The sequence below is a fragment of the Dipteris shenzhenensis genome, chromosome 12, assembly GCF_047967505.1.
Source record: "Dipteris shenzhenensis isolate YYH24624 ecotype China chromosome 12, Dip_SZ_1.0, whole genome shotgun sequence".
NCBI classification, from domain to species: domain Eukaryota; kingdom Viridiplantae; phylum Streptophyta; class Polypodiopsida; order Gleicheniales; family Dipteridaceae; genus Dipteris; species Dipteris shenzhenensis.
Genome location: NC_141607.1, coordinates 43175310 through 43188974, shown reverse-complemented (window position 1 = coordinate 43188974; position 13665 = coordinate 43175310). Strand labels below are relative to the sequence as shown.

Here is a 13665-nt window from a genome sequence, read left to right as displayed (position 1 = left end):
ATGGGTCTATGAGACTGTAAAACTCCTGGTACAAACAAGCTATGGGGGTGGAGCTACTAAACGAGCATCCACACCAATGCAGAATGGTAACACTAAGTACTAAGTACAACATAGTCATGTTAGTGGTCGAGTACATATCAATCTCATCATCATCATCATCATCATCATCAAGACATCAGGGTGGATGAGGCAATGGAGGCATGAAATCAGCGATAGAGTGTTGTCGGCCACTCATGGGTGCCGCCGTGACGTCTCCTAGTCATAGCTCTACACCTAACAAGGGCTGCAGTAACCCCTCTCGGTCGGGCTTCGACTCTAAACAGGGAGGGGATATCCCCAAGTGTAACCTGTGTGTGAACCCTTTGTCTGAGCTGTCGAGTCACTGGCTTTGAGTCACAATCATGTCGAGGCCTCGTCTCGTGGGGGTCCATGTGATCTGGCTAAAAGAACTACGTGATATAGCTCTGAGAGGGATCTGCCAAGGAAGAAGTCTGCTCTTGTCTCCATGATCGAAGTATCCTCTCGCAGTGCCTAAGTACCTCATGAATGAAGCATGCAAAGCATCTCTAGTCTGGATAGGGGAGAAATCGGGACAAAACCCCATAGCTATCTTTGAAGAGGCAGTAGAAACGCCCTCAGATCTCGTAGTGAACAGGACACCTAAAGATGAAGTGCTCCTCTGTCTCAACCTCCTGCATGTCACATAAGGTGCATATGCGCCTCTCCTTGAGTAGGCGCTCTGCTTTGCAGCTCTCGATACGAAGTCTATGTAAAGAGACCCGAAACTGCCCAATAGCAATCCTCAGCGAGTGGGGTAAGTGGATCTGCGTGTATCCTGATGGGTCAATGAAACCCTCCTCTACGATATGTAAGCAGTGATCTCTATAGAAGCTAAGCTTCAATGGGAGTTCGCTCGATCCCAACTAGGTCCGGAATGTGTGTAGCTGTAAGAGATCCTCACGGATTACCTAGTTGACCTCGTGTGACGAGAGGGGAGAAAACGGAGCGTCCATGCTATACTGGAAGGGAGGGAGTCTATCCATGTGGAGCCCCAGTCGCTCAAACCATCTCTCTGTGCGTGCATACCAGCATCTCTGGTCACCTCGTGTTGAACGTACCATAGAGGAGGACAATGCTAGCCATGGTAGCATGTTGTCCCAGAAGTGTAATCCCCATACTCCCTGACTCGGTACAGATACGTGATGACCTGAAATGCAGCATCTAGTTGTAATGGGGATGACCCAAACTCAACCTGAATGATCTGGTGAGGAACGGATGGCTTACCACGAATCATCAATGATAACATGAGAACCTGTAGCCACTCCACACAAGCCCACTCTATATCCGACAAGTCTGGCCCCCAGCAAGGGCTTCCATACATCCCTACGAGGCAGACCAAGGAGTCAAAAAGCAGCCCCTTGTTCTGTGGATCTTTAAAGTGCAAGCGAAAGCACTACCTCTCTAGTCTAGCCAATGAAGCGTATCCTCTGCCCAAGTGTGCCTGCATCGCGGGTCTCATAGTGAAGATGGATCCGGAGAAGACAACCCCAAGATGCGTGTATGATGAAACTATCTCAACAGGTGAACCATCAAACTTGAACTGCTCCTGACGCATGACGGCTCGAGATGTACTGAAGATGATAACCCAGGTTGACCTTCAAATCATGAGACTCACAAAAGGATTATAGTGCATCAAGGTGTCTCTAGAGCCCCTCTGCTAAGGAAGACAAAAGAGCCACATCATCTGCATAAAGCAATATCCGGATCAGTGTGCCAACAAGACATCAACCATCCCTGCATCACTGTCTTGAGCTTGTCTATGTAGAGGCCAAACAGGGCAGGTGATAAAGGACACCCTTGTTTGACCCCAATAGTGCTCATGATCTCATCTATCCACCCAAATCCTGCCTAGACTCTGCCTGAGACACTCTCATAAAGTGCCATGACAGCCCAAATGATCTCCTGGTCATAACCCAAATCCTGTAGGCGTTGTATGAGGCCGGCTCTCGGAACCATGTCAAATGCCTTACGGAAATCCACAAAGCAACAGCAAACCCTCTACTTTCTTGCCCTCGCCTCCTCGATGATACACCTGAGCGTCAGAATGTTATCCACGGTTCCATGATCACACCGGAATCCAGCCTGTCCTACTGCTCTAAGTCCTCAACACACTGCAAATGCTGACCTTGGAATCAAGCAGTGATGCATAAATTTTGGACATGACATGTCCAATCAAAATGGTCCTGTAATTCTCCGGGCTCATGGGATCCCCTACCTTGTGGATGGGTGAAATAGTGTTAATAGTCCAAGTGTGTGGAAACCCCAAACAAATAGATTCATTAAAGAGCTTTGCTAAGATCCAGGCTAGGACATTAATCCATATGCAATGAACTCAATGCATGGTCCCTCATGATCCTTCGCTCGGCCATTATGAAGTTTCATTACGGCATCCTTCACTCCCCCCTTGCAAAATGTGTGGGGCGTGGCAATGTCCAAAGGCTATCCACGGCTGGAGAGAACCTGATTGTGCACGCTTTGGAGGCTGCAACAGAGGTGCTAACATGGTGATGATGTCCGCAACAGTACGGACAGGTGCAGCAGCCCCGTACGGACATTTTTGGAGCAAATCCGGAAGCTAGAAGGGGACTGGCAGGAGGCAGAACTACAGCAGCATGGAGGCGCACTGTTCGCAGCAATTTTGGGGTGCCAGGGGACCCTGAAATAGGCTGGATTGGGGCTGGGCCAGTGGCAGCCTGCCACGTGGCAAGGCTGGGCCAGCCAGCCCTCAAGATGTGTGCGCCGGGGTTTTATGGGAAGCAGCAAAGTCAGGTGGGGGGCTGATTCGGTCAGCCCAATTCCCCCTACCCAGTTGGCTACATCAAGGGGGGCTTGGAGCCCTATATAAAGAGGCCAAAGGGGGCTCACTTGGCATCATCTGCAGGAGAAAAGAGTTTTGAAGGGCTGCAAACTAGGCTTGGATTGCTGCCCACCTAGGCTGACTACCCGGGCAGTAAGGTGGAGAGATCACGGACGAAGAGTCGTGTAATGAAGGCCAAGATCAAGCCAAGTTAGTGAGGGTTATTCCTGATTTGGCTTAGGGGTTTTTAGGCCTAGAGGGGGGCAAACAGGAGATATAGTAGAGGGAGACTATGTAAGTCCACCTCCACACCTTTGTACGGACCTTTTGATGTGACATCTAATCCTATCTACTCTCCCTCCTCCTTCCTACTTCCTGCGCCTACGCTCACACACTCTCTCTCCTCCCTATCTCTATCTCTCTATCTCCTCATCCTTCTCTCTCTTCCTCTCTCCTTCTCCTTCTCCCCTCTTCTCCTCCCTTCTACTATTCTCTCCCCATCTCCAAATCTACCCCTTCCCCCTTCTCTACACTGGTATCAGAGCACTTTCCTTGGGCCTTGTACCCTTTGCCTCTCCAAAAATTGAAGGCTACGCACAAGTAGCGTAGCCAGCGACTGTTGGAGATAAGTGCACACTAAGTGTACTATTTCCTAGTCTAAGTCTAAGTCTAGTCTTTATGTCTTGAGTGTGTGCCATGTGGCACTTCTACAATTATCCCATAAACACTCCTGCATTATGTCTTGTACTTTGGCCCATATATTCAATGGGTCACATCATTCTAATCTATCAGTCTAGCTTGTGTCTTGTCTACACTCTTCTCAAGGTATTTCTTGTCTTTCAGTCTTGTCATTTCATTTCCATTTCCAATTTCTAGTTCTAGTTCTTTTTCCACATTCCAACATGGTATCAGAGCTAGGTTGATCCCTCTTCTCCCTCTTCTCTCCCCTCAGTCTGCCTTTTTCTCAGATCTCTCTCTCGCTGCAGATCTGCCCCTTTTCTAAGTTTTCTCCCTCTTTACACTTCTCCCCTCTTTACACTTCTCCCCTCTTTCTGCCCCGCATTGCGCTCCAGATCTGCGCCAGATCTGCGCTCCAGATCTGCGCCAGATCTGCGCTCTAGATCTGCGCAGTTCCGCCACAGATCTGAGCGCCAGATCTGCGTAACCCCTGCTGTCACGACCAGATCTGCGCAGTCTTGCACCGACAGATCTGCGCAGTCTTGCACTCGCTTCTGCATCAACGTACCTGCTATCCGTACGTCGTCCGTACTCCGTACGACGTCCGTACATCGTCAGTACTCAGCCGTCCGTACAGTCGTACGGAATCTGTACCTGCACAGGCCGATTTTTCCAGATGCTGTTCGAAATCTGCTCCATCTTCACGAAGATCTGCACCTCTACCTCTGCCTGGGATTAAGGTACTGTGCTTTGCCTCTTTCAGTTTGCTGAGCAGTCTCTCCTTCTTTTGCTGGTTCCTCCTGCTTCGATGGGCTGTCATATGCTATGGCCTTGACAAAGTGGTGAGAGAACCGGCTTCTTGGATCTCTCCTCTCATTTATTTCTGCAATATTGTAAGGGAATAGACACTGCCCTTGCATCCTAGCAAGAGTAAGACCTTCCCACATGGCATCTTCCTCTCATTCTCTCATATCTATCGACAAATTCAATGGGTCCAACTTTCATACTTGGCAGATCAAAATCAAGTGCCATCTTATGAAAGAAGGTCTTTGGGACATTGTTCACCGTGCTGCTCCCGAAGGTCCCTCTGAGCAAGTTGTTGCTGCCAAGAACGACAAAGCCTATGCTATCATATTGCTCGGCCTTGGAGATGATTACATTCATCACATCTCCGACATACAGTCTGCTCCTCAAGCATGGATCACTTTGGACACTCTTTTTGGAGCCCGATCTAAAAACTCTAAGATTGCACTTATGATCTCATTCTTTGATCTACATATGCAGGAAGGAGCTACTATAGCCTCTCATGTCAATTATCTTCGCAGTCTTATGGTTCAGCTTGCGTCAGTCAAGTCTCCCATCTCCGAAGATATTGCTATTGCTGTGCTTCTCAAAAGCTTACCTGACTCCTATGCTACTCTTGTCACTACCTTCAAGTATCATAATAATCCTTCTCTTGAGGGTATCATCAATGCTCTCCAAGAGGAAGAAAGAACTCAACAACGAAAGGTAACTGACACTGCATTTTTAGCAAAGAAAGGAAGTTCTAAGGTAAGAAAGCCTTGCACCCATTGTGGCAAAACTAATCATGTGGAGAAGGACTGTTTCAAGGCTCATCCATGCACCATTTGTGGCCGTGATAATCACCGGGAGAGGGACTGCTACTCCAAAACCTCTACATCAGCTCCTGCATCTACCTCAGCCCATGTTGCTGCAACATCTCCATCAGCTGATCCTGTTGTTCCTTCCTCACATGATGAGAAGTGGGCTTTCTGATTACTTCTATGTCTTGTCTACCACCTTGACCACCGATGATGTAGGTCAAGGGGTTCTAGTGTCTTGGTCTTTCTATTTTGTCTACAGTCAGTCTTCTGTCTATCTAGTCTTGTCTGTCTGTCTATCTGTCTATCAATCTGACTGTGTTTTGTTTTAGATCCATCTTGTCCTTACCCTTGTGGACCCATATGAGGATATCACTTGAGGAGGGGTGTCTCAGGATCTTTTGTCTGTCATGTTTTCTATCTTGTCTCTCAGTCTATCAGTCTTTATGTCTGTCTTCTAGTCTTGTCTTTCTGTCTTACTCCTAGTGTCCACTTAAGGAGGGTGTTGGAGATAAGTGCACACTAAGTGTACTATTTCCTAGTCTAAGTCTAAGTCTAGTCTTTATGTCTTGAGTGTGTGCCATGTGGCACTTCTACAATTATCCCATAAACACTCTTGCATTATGTCTTGTACTTTGGCCCATATATTCAATGGGTCACATCATTCTAATCTATCAGTCTAGCTTGTGTCTTGTCTACACTCTTCTCAAGGTATTTCTTGTCTTTCAGTCTTGTCATTTCATTTCCATTTCCAGTTTCTAGTTCTAGTTCTTTTTCCACATTCCAACAGCGACGCCATCCACGGTGTAGATGCACAAAATTGTGGTGGAAGCTGGCTCCACAACTAGTCATCGATGAGCACTAGTTCTTGTTCTCTCTGAGCGGTTCAAAGAGTGGTTACTCTCACTGTTGGAGCGTTCTAGGCATGCTTAGTCTCATTGTTGGAGCATTCCGTCAAGCACACCAACGTGAATCTGGAAGCTGCACCACCAACATGAATCCATAGACACTAAGAACACTGCTAACGAGCTTGGCTAATGATGAACAACAGACCTGCAGCCACCCCTAAAGACATTGCGCCTCTTGATTGCGGACGAGCCATCCCCGGCAGGATGAACCATCTCACCAGAGGCATACGTCTAGCCGAGGCCATAGTTGCTGCCCTCTACTTATCCATGGCAGAAAACAAAAACTCCAATTGGATAGCCAACCCAACCTATCCCGCGTGCAGCAGATTCTCCATCGTCGTCAATCCCCCGCTCCCCACCCGTCCCTGCCATCAACGTCAATGCCTAGGTCGTTAGCTGTCCGTCGCTTGTCTGACCCTGCTGTCACCGTTAGTCCTGCACCCATTGCCAATGCCATGCAACCTTCGCCGCTCCACCCATGCCACCGTTCACGCACGCGCGCCGCTTCCGCCTCCCATTTCTGCCCTGCGAACCTTAGCCTACAAGGTTTGTTTCCTAGGTTAGTCTAACTCGAGGTTAGGTTAGGTTAGTTAGGTGACATTTTCGTGGTTCTACACTATATCAGTTTGGGAATTTCTTTGCAAGGAAAGCCATACATTCAACTCTCTCGTGGCAGTTTACCATGGCACCCCAACGTCCCCTTCTTGAGTCACTTGATAACAGTGATGAGGTTGCTTAGCATGAGCACTTGCCTTCCACAGTGGGTGCATCCACTAGTGGTATAAATGTTCCTACTACCACTCAAGCCCTCTCTCCTACATCTCTGGTTGTTCATGCTCAATTCCTTGCAGCATTCTTCTCCATGCTCCAACATGATACATCTTTACAATTGGGACAGCAGATGATTAGTCAGCAGTCTCAGCAGATTGGCCACGTTGTCGCACATGCATTACCAGACAAAGGTATGCAGCCTATACCCCAGCATGGGGTCTAATCAGACAGCCATAATGCATTCTCTACACCACGCCGGGTTTTTATGGCAAACGTTGCACGCACAATAGGATTTCAGCCCAAGGGAGCTCTTTCGATTTCGTTCTACAACCTCTTGTACCCTATTACATTGGATGTGTTGCATCAAGTATTTTCCCCTTTTGGGCTTATTGAGAAGACTGTCATGCATCAAATTTCAGGTGGTCTACAAGCTGAACTACAATATTGTTAGAATTATAGATATAATTCAGCAGTGACCAATGTAATTTAATAAGCTAGTTAGGGGCACTTTTCCCTCTTTAAGAGGTTTTTCCCCCTAACCGCAGTTAGTCCACTAACTATGGTTAGTGACTACTAAGGTTTTGTCACTAGGACAAAACCTTATCTCTCACTCTTTCAGTTGTACTCTCAGACTCTTCTATTGCAACTAAGCTTTCAATCTTTCAGCTCTCAGCTCACTCTCTTGCTCTCTCTCTCCCCCAAATCTTACATTTGATATCAGAGCAGATCATGCTCTAGGACCTGCTCTAAGCTCCCGCGAGCTCTCTTTGCTGCTCGTACCTTCGTCAGCTGCAGTCTTGTCGTCAGTACCTACCATACCTGCTCGCATCTGCCATAAGTGCTACGTTCGTACCTACTTGTACCTGCCGTACCGTACGTACATGCTGCTTCCGTACCTTCCGTACAGTGGGCCTATTTTGGGGCTTTTGTGTTGGGAGAGCAATTTTGGAGATTTCAGTTCATACTGCCTTTCTTGAAGTGTTTTGCAGCACTTTTGGCAGATTCTGGAAAGTTTTTGATGCTTGGACAAATTTCTGACAGTGCAAGTGCAGAAATCTGAGTTGCATTTACAGCCAGTGCTTGGCTGTGATTTTGGGAGTTGTGCATTTCATTCCCAGTAAGGGAATTCAGTCTTGTATCTGCTAAAATCTCTTTCTCAGATATGGCCCAGCAAAATCAGAATGATATCCAGTTCGGTGGTCTTTCACAGGAAGACAAGTTGGATGGTACCAACTACTCCCTCTGGAGTTTTATGGTACGCAATATTCTGATTTCTCGCAATTTATGGGATTATGTGAATGGGGGTGAGATCCGACCAGCAGGTATGGCACCTAATACCCCTCCCCAGCAAGGAGGTGGAAGAGGTCGTGCACAGGGTGCAGCTGCAGAACAAGTTGTTGGTGCACCTATAGCCACTACTCCAGAGCAGAAGAGATGGGATTCACGGGATGCCTTAGCTTTGTCATGCATCTCTCTTTCAGTGAAAAGATTTATCATTCTGCATATCCGGTCATGTAAGACCTCGAAGGCAGCGTGGGATATCTTAGAAAGCATGTATGCAGCCCGGAATGATGCAAGGGTATCTTTCTTGAAAAGAGAGTTAAGTAATACACATATGGAAGAGGGTGACTCCATGTCAGTCCACCTCACAAAGCTACAGGATCTCAGAGAGCAATTATTGAACATTGATGAGATTATTCCTGATTCAGAGATGATTACCACCACTCTGAATTCTCTTCCTGAGTCTTATCTCAGCTTTCATACCTCACTGAACTTATCATTGAGGGGGGGTGCAAATCCTCTCACTTTTCATGAGTTGATAGGACTTCTGCTTCAGGAAGAGCAGACCAGGAAAAACTTGGCTTCACGTACAAGTGAACAAGCTATGCTCTCAAAGTTCAAGTCAAAAACAAAGGGACAGGCAAAGACATCAGTAAATCAGCCGTCTAGTGGGTCAGGACAGCCTTCACAAAAGGCTAAAAATGATGCAAGTAAGCCCATCACTGCAAAAAGCCAGGTCATCACATTGCAGAATGCAGGAAAACGCTTGCAAAAGAGAAGAAAAACAGCTCCGGTATGGCTGTTTCAGATTCAGCTCCTCATGCATCTGACAGTGGGGATGCTGCAGCCAACTTTGTTGGACAGGATTATGCCTTTTTATCTTGCATTTCAGATTCTAGGCTGGCTGCTCCAGATGCTCGGGATAGTACAGCCACTTGTAATGATGATACATATGCCTTTTTGACTTGCAGTTATGACCCCTCTACGGATGCATCAGTTTTCAGTGTCAATGAAACACTGAATACTTGGTATTTTGACAGCGGTGCCTCCAAGCATATCACTTCTAGGAAGTGTCTCTTTACTTCCTTGCATCCACCTCCCGTTGGTAAGAAAGTCACTTGTGCCAACAACTCATCATATTCAGTACGTGGCACAGGAGAAGTTGAGCTTACCGCCATTGATGGCTCAGTTTTCAGACTTCAGATGTCTTGTATGTGCTTGGTATCACCAAGAATCTCCTTTCAATGTCCACTCTTAACAGGGCTGGATTTCAAGTCATCTTTGAGGATGACAAATGTGCTGTCCGAGACAGGGAAAATGATTATGCCTTGAGATTATCTGATACTCTGCTGCGTGGGCTTTTTCAGCTTGATCTTTTTGAGAAAAAAGCAGCCCATGCTCTTGCAATTTCTACTCCTACTGCTGCCATGCAGAATGCAGCATTATGGCATGCCCGATATGGCCACATGCATTACAACAGCTTGATGACACTTCAGAAGCACTCTATGGTTGATGCATTGCCACCTCTTGAGATACCTCCTCCACATGCCTGTGAAGGGTGCATTTTAGGCAAGATGCATAGATTCGTCTTCAAAAAGGATGGTTCAGTTAAAGCTGTCCGGTTACAGCTTATACACAGTGATGTCTGTGGTCCCATGAGGACTCCAGCCCAAGGGGCTGGCTTGAGCTCCACCAAAGACTGCCCCTAGCGAGCTCTCCAAGTGGACTGGAAGAGCTCAAGAGCTTGCAGCCAAGGGACCCCCAGCACCTGGGAAAAGAGCCGGGCTGCTCCTATGAAAGTGAGCAGCTGGACAAACCGCACCAGGGCCTTCCAAGACGGCGGGCTGGTCCAAGTGCCTGCTTGAACAAAGGCGGAAACAAGAGAGGTCCTCATGGTCCTCTTCCAGCTCCATCCGCCTGCAGCAGCTTCTACACTGGGATCGGGGGCTATACGGGCTGCCTCGGGGCAGCCTAGGGACACATCGCGGCACCAGCACAGTGTGCCTTAAGGCGCAAGGAGTGCGGGCTGCAGGGTGGCCTGCAGCAAGCAGTGGCAGGGCTGCCGAGACAGCAATGGAGAGGACGCGAGGAGGAAGGAGAAGGCGGGGAGAAGAAAGGAAGCAGGGAGCAGCGAGGGGGGAAGGGGATGGCAACGGGCAGTGAGCAGAGCAGAGATTTGATAAACTTTCATTCTTCTCTCTCTAAAATGCCCTTGGCATACACTATGCAGTCTCCTACTGTCATCGATTCTGATTCCGTGTATGAAAGGGTGTCTGATTCATAGAGCATATCTCAGAAGAAAAGCCCTATTTATGGGACATAGAGAGTGTAGCCCAACAAGTTTAGGATATACAGAGAAGCCAGGTCTGGCCATGCGCAGCCAGAACAGCAACAGCAGCAACGCAGCTGCCATGTCAGAAGCACCAGTAGACAGCAGACAAGGCAAACCTTCCTGGCAGGTCGGTGCAGCCATATATACAGAAAAGAGGCCCCACCTGCAGAAATGGGGCAATAGCAGCAGATGGGATTCAGTTAACAATAGCATAAAGAGTCGGGGTTAGCAGCAGATTTTTAAGTCTGTAGAATTCCAACGGCTTTTTAGCACAGGATGAGACCCTTCAGCGTAAGGAATTTCCTGATTGTTTGCTTCAACTTTCAGAGAAAACAGTTTTATACTGGTAATTGTCTGTCCCAGCAGCCACCAACACTTGTCTAGAAACTGCACTGTACTGGTCAAATTTTCACTAATCTTTGGAAGTTAATATACAAAGCATCCCCTTTATGGATTCTTTTTCGTGAAGCAAGCATTGGCTTTACAGATTACAATGCTTAAAATATTAAATGCTATGTTTTTGTATGAACGGTGCAAAAAATCTGTCTAACAATTACTGTCATGCCAAGCCAGCTAGATCTACTTATATAATATACACAAAACAGCAAAAGGGCATTGCGATATTCATACCACATTCCTTCGTTCTGGAAGCCAGTCACCAACACTGGCAGACTTATGGAGTGCAGACGTCTGCAAAGAGTTCATACACACAATTTAAAATCTTATAGGAGCATAAAAATTAAGATTCCATAACTCCGTTTTTAAGTGATGAACTTTGAAGCAATATTCAACATGCCTGTACGCTAGCATTTTTTCGAGCATTTGAAGATGACGCGCCCTGCACATATGCAATCATTCTAGCATCATGACTTCGCGCTCAAACACCGCGCAGAATGAACATAAAAGTGGAGTTACTTGCCTCTTGCAAATCCATGTCATGTGAAGTGACAGAGAATCGACCCTTCTTCTGAACAAGTGGACCCTTCAATTTATCATCCGAAGTATCCTTTTGACCTTTGTGCTCTGAATAACAAAGAAGTCTCTAGATTATTACAAGTGGTTCTCAAATCCGTATACAAACACCAGTCAAACCTTTTTCCTGCATCCTATAAAACACACCTCCAGTAGGTCTTGGCAACCCTGAAGATCCATTTGATGGGCGATGGTCATGTGCTGCACCAGAAGATGTCAAAGGTCCACTAAAAGACTTATCTTTTACCAGTTGAGGTACACGAGCATCATCCTCCAACATTCTTCCAGTATTGCGAATCTCTCTATTCCCCAACAACAGAAGTGCATGTGCATTTCAATACTAGGAAGTACACAAATTTTCAATACTACATAGGCAACATATTTATCATTGCACAACATCATAAGATGTTAGTTGTTCAAATCAACTTGACAAAGAAGCTGGTCATATTTACATGCCCTGTGTCATCACCATCAAAACTGCCACCACCTTCATTCACATTTTGCTTACTACACACTCTAGTACAGCACTTATCTACTAGCTATGTACGATAGAGGACTTCAAAATAGAGCCAATAAAGTAAAACTACCACAACCAAGGAGATGGAAAACTCTAGCAAAGTGAATGAAACGTGAGCTCAAGCCATTGTTGAGCAAGGCACACCATCACAAAGGAGGCCTACACCAATTCTTAGTGTAGTTCCAGAGCACAAAAGCTAACGTTACCACAACCAACTGTAGCAACAGAAATTCCACACATAAAATGGGAAATGGAAGAAAGGGGAGGGGAAATGGACTCGAGTTTCAAGCTAGAGGTTTTGAAAATTGGAAGGCAGAGGAGGCAGCTAGTGGAATGCAAGTTGGAAAGAGGTAGAGTCTTGCTTTCATCAGTTTGACAGGGAGCTAGATGTACATCCAAACATTTCGAAAGAATGTTCTAGAACTATTCTTGTGACCAGTAATTGTCTTGCTAGCCTGTGTGCCATATCCAAAGTTCTATTTCGGTGTCCCAATATCTTCTTCAAATATGTTCCAAGCCAATTGGTTGGCTGACAAAGGAGAGATATCCTCCTAGTTGGCTCAATCCTGCTACTTCCCTGCTGGGCATATATTGCAGTTCTCGCGAAGGTTTGGCTTTTCCACCTACGTGTTTCCGCTTCAAAATCGTGCAAGCTGATCCGTCTCTTCAATACCAAGAGATCCTCTTTAAGGCAACCTTGTCCAATAGTTGGGCATAGGATTCATCTCTTCTTTCTAAATTCCCATTTTCTCTCATTGTTCGTGCCATAGCTTATCCAACATAAATCTTATTTACCAAGTCCCTAATGTCCGGGGTATAGCCAGGGAGATCCATGAAACCCTCCTCTAAGATCTACAGCCAAATATCTCTACAAAAGTTGGGCTTTCCTGAAAGCTCACAAGGTGCTACCAGGTCCTATATTTGTGGACCTGTAGGAGATCCAGTCTGCCTCACAATAGGTGAACGGGACTGATAAGGCTTCCAAGCTGCATTGGAATGGCGGCACCAATCTATCCATGTGATTCCAAGGCCTGCAAACCATTCGCATGTCAAAACATACCAAATCCTCTACCGCTAGCAACCAAGGTATCCTACTGTGTATTGATGTCATGGAGCCACAGTCTCTGACTCTAGAAAGATGTGTGACCACCTAAAAGGATGCATCAAGCTGAAAGAGAGTACCTCCAAACTCTCCAAAACAATCTAATGACTAATGGTTTATTGTGCATCATCCCTTCGAGTAGTAAACCTATAGCCTCTCTATCAAGGACCAATCTACCTTTGAAGTCTGGGCTCCAAAAGGACTACCATACATACCAGCTTGATGAACAAGAGAATCAAAGAGAATATACTTAGTCCTCGGACCTTGAACGTGTGGCTGCAAACACTATCTCTAAGGTCTGGCAAGTGCAACATACCCTCTACTCAGTCTAGCTTGCATAGCTGGCTCATCATGAAGATCGGTCCTAAGAAGAGGATTGTGACGTAGGTATAGGATGCACAATCTCCACTAGTGCCCCCTCAAAGGTAAAATACTATCGAAGTCTTGTTGCCCGAGATGTATTGAAGATCATAACCATGGTTTTATCAAGTTTGAACGCCAAATCATATGTCTCACGAAACTCTAAAGTGTGTCTCTACGTCGCTGGAGGCCCTCTAAGGAAGAGGAGAGTAAGACTCCTTCGGGCTTCATCCACATACATGAGTATCGAGACAAAGGATCCAACTAATGGAGATCTAGCGCCGCT

General features: G+C 46.5%; 1 protein-coding gene across 1 annotated transcript in view; it reads right to left on the bottom strand.

Annotated features, from left to right (window-relative positions):
• LOC147896253 (uncharacterized) overlaps positions 1 to 13665 on the bottom strand; it is a 90877-nt gene that overhangs the window by 18040 nt on the left and 59172 nt on the right. The window contains exons 14-17 of the mRNA XM_087383101.1: positions 11548 to 11702; positions 11348 to 11451; positions 11225 to 11266; positions 11059 to 11118 (exon numbers count right to left, since the gene is read on the bottom strand). Coding sequence (XP_087239227.1) covers positions 11059 to 11118; positions 11225 to 11266; positions 11348 to 11451; positions 11548 to 11702 — 361 coding nt within the window. The remainder of the gene's footprint in view (positions 1 to 11058; positions 11119 to 11224; positions 11267 to 11347; positions 11452 to 11547; positions 11703 to 13665) is intronic.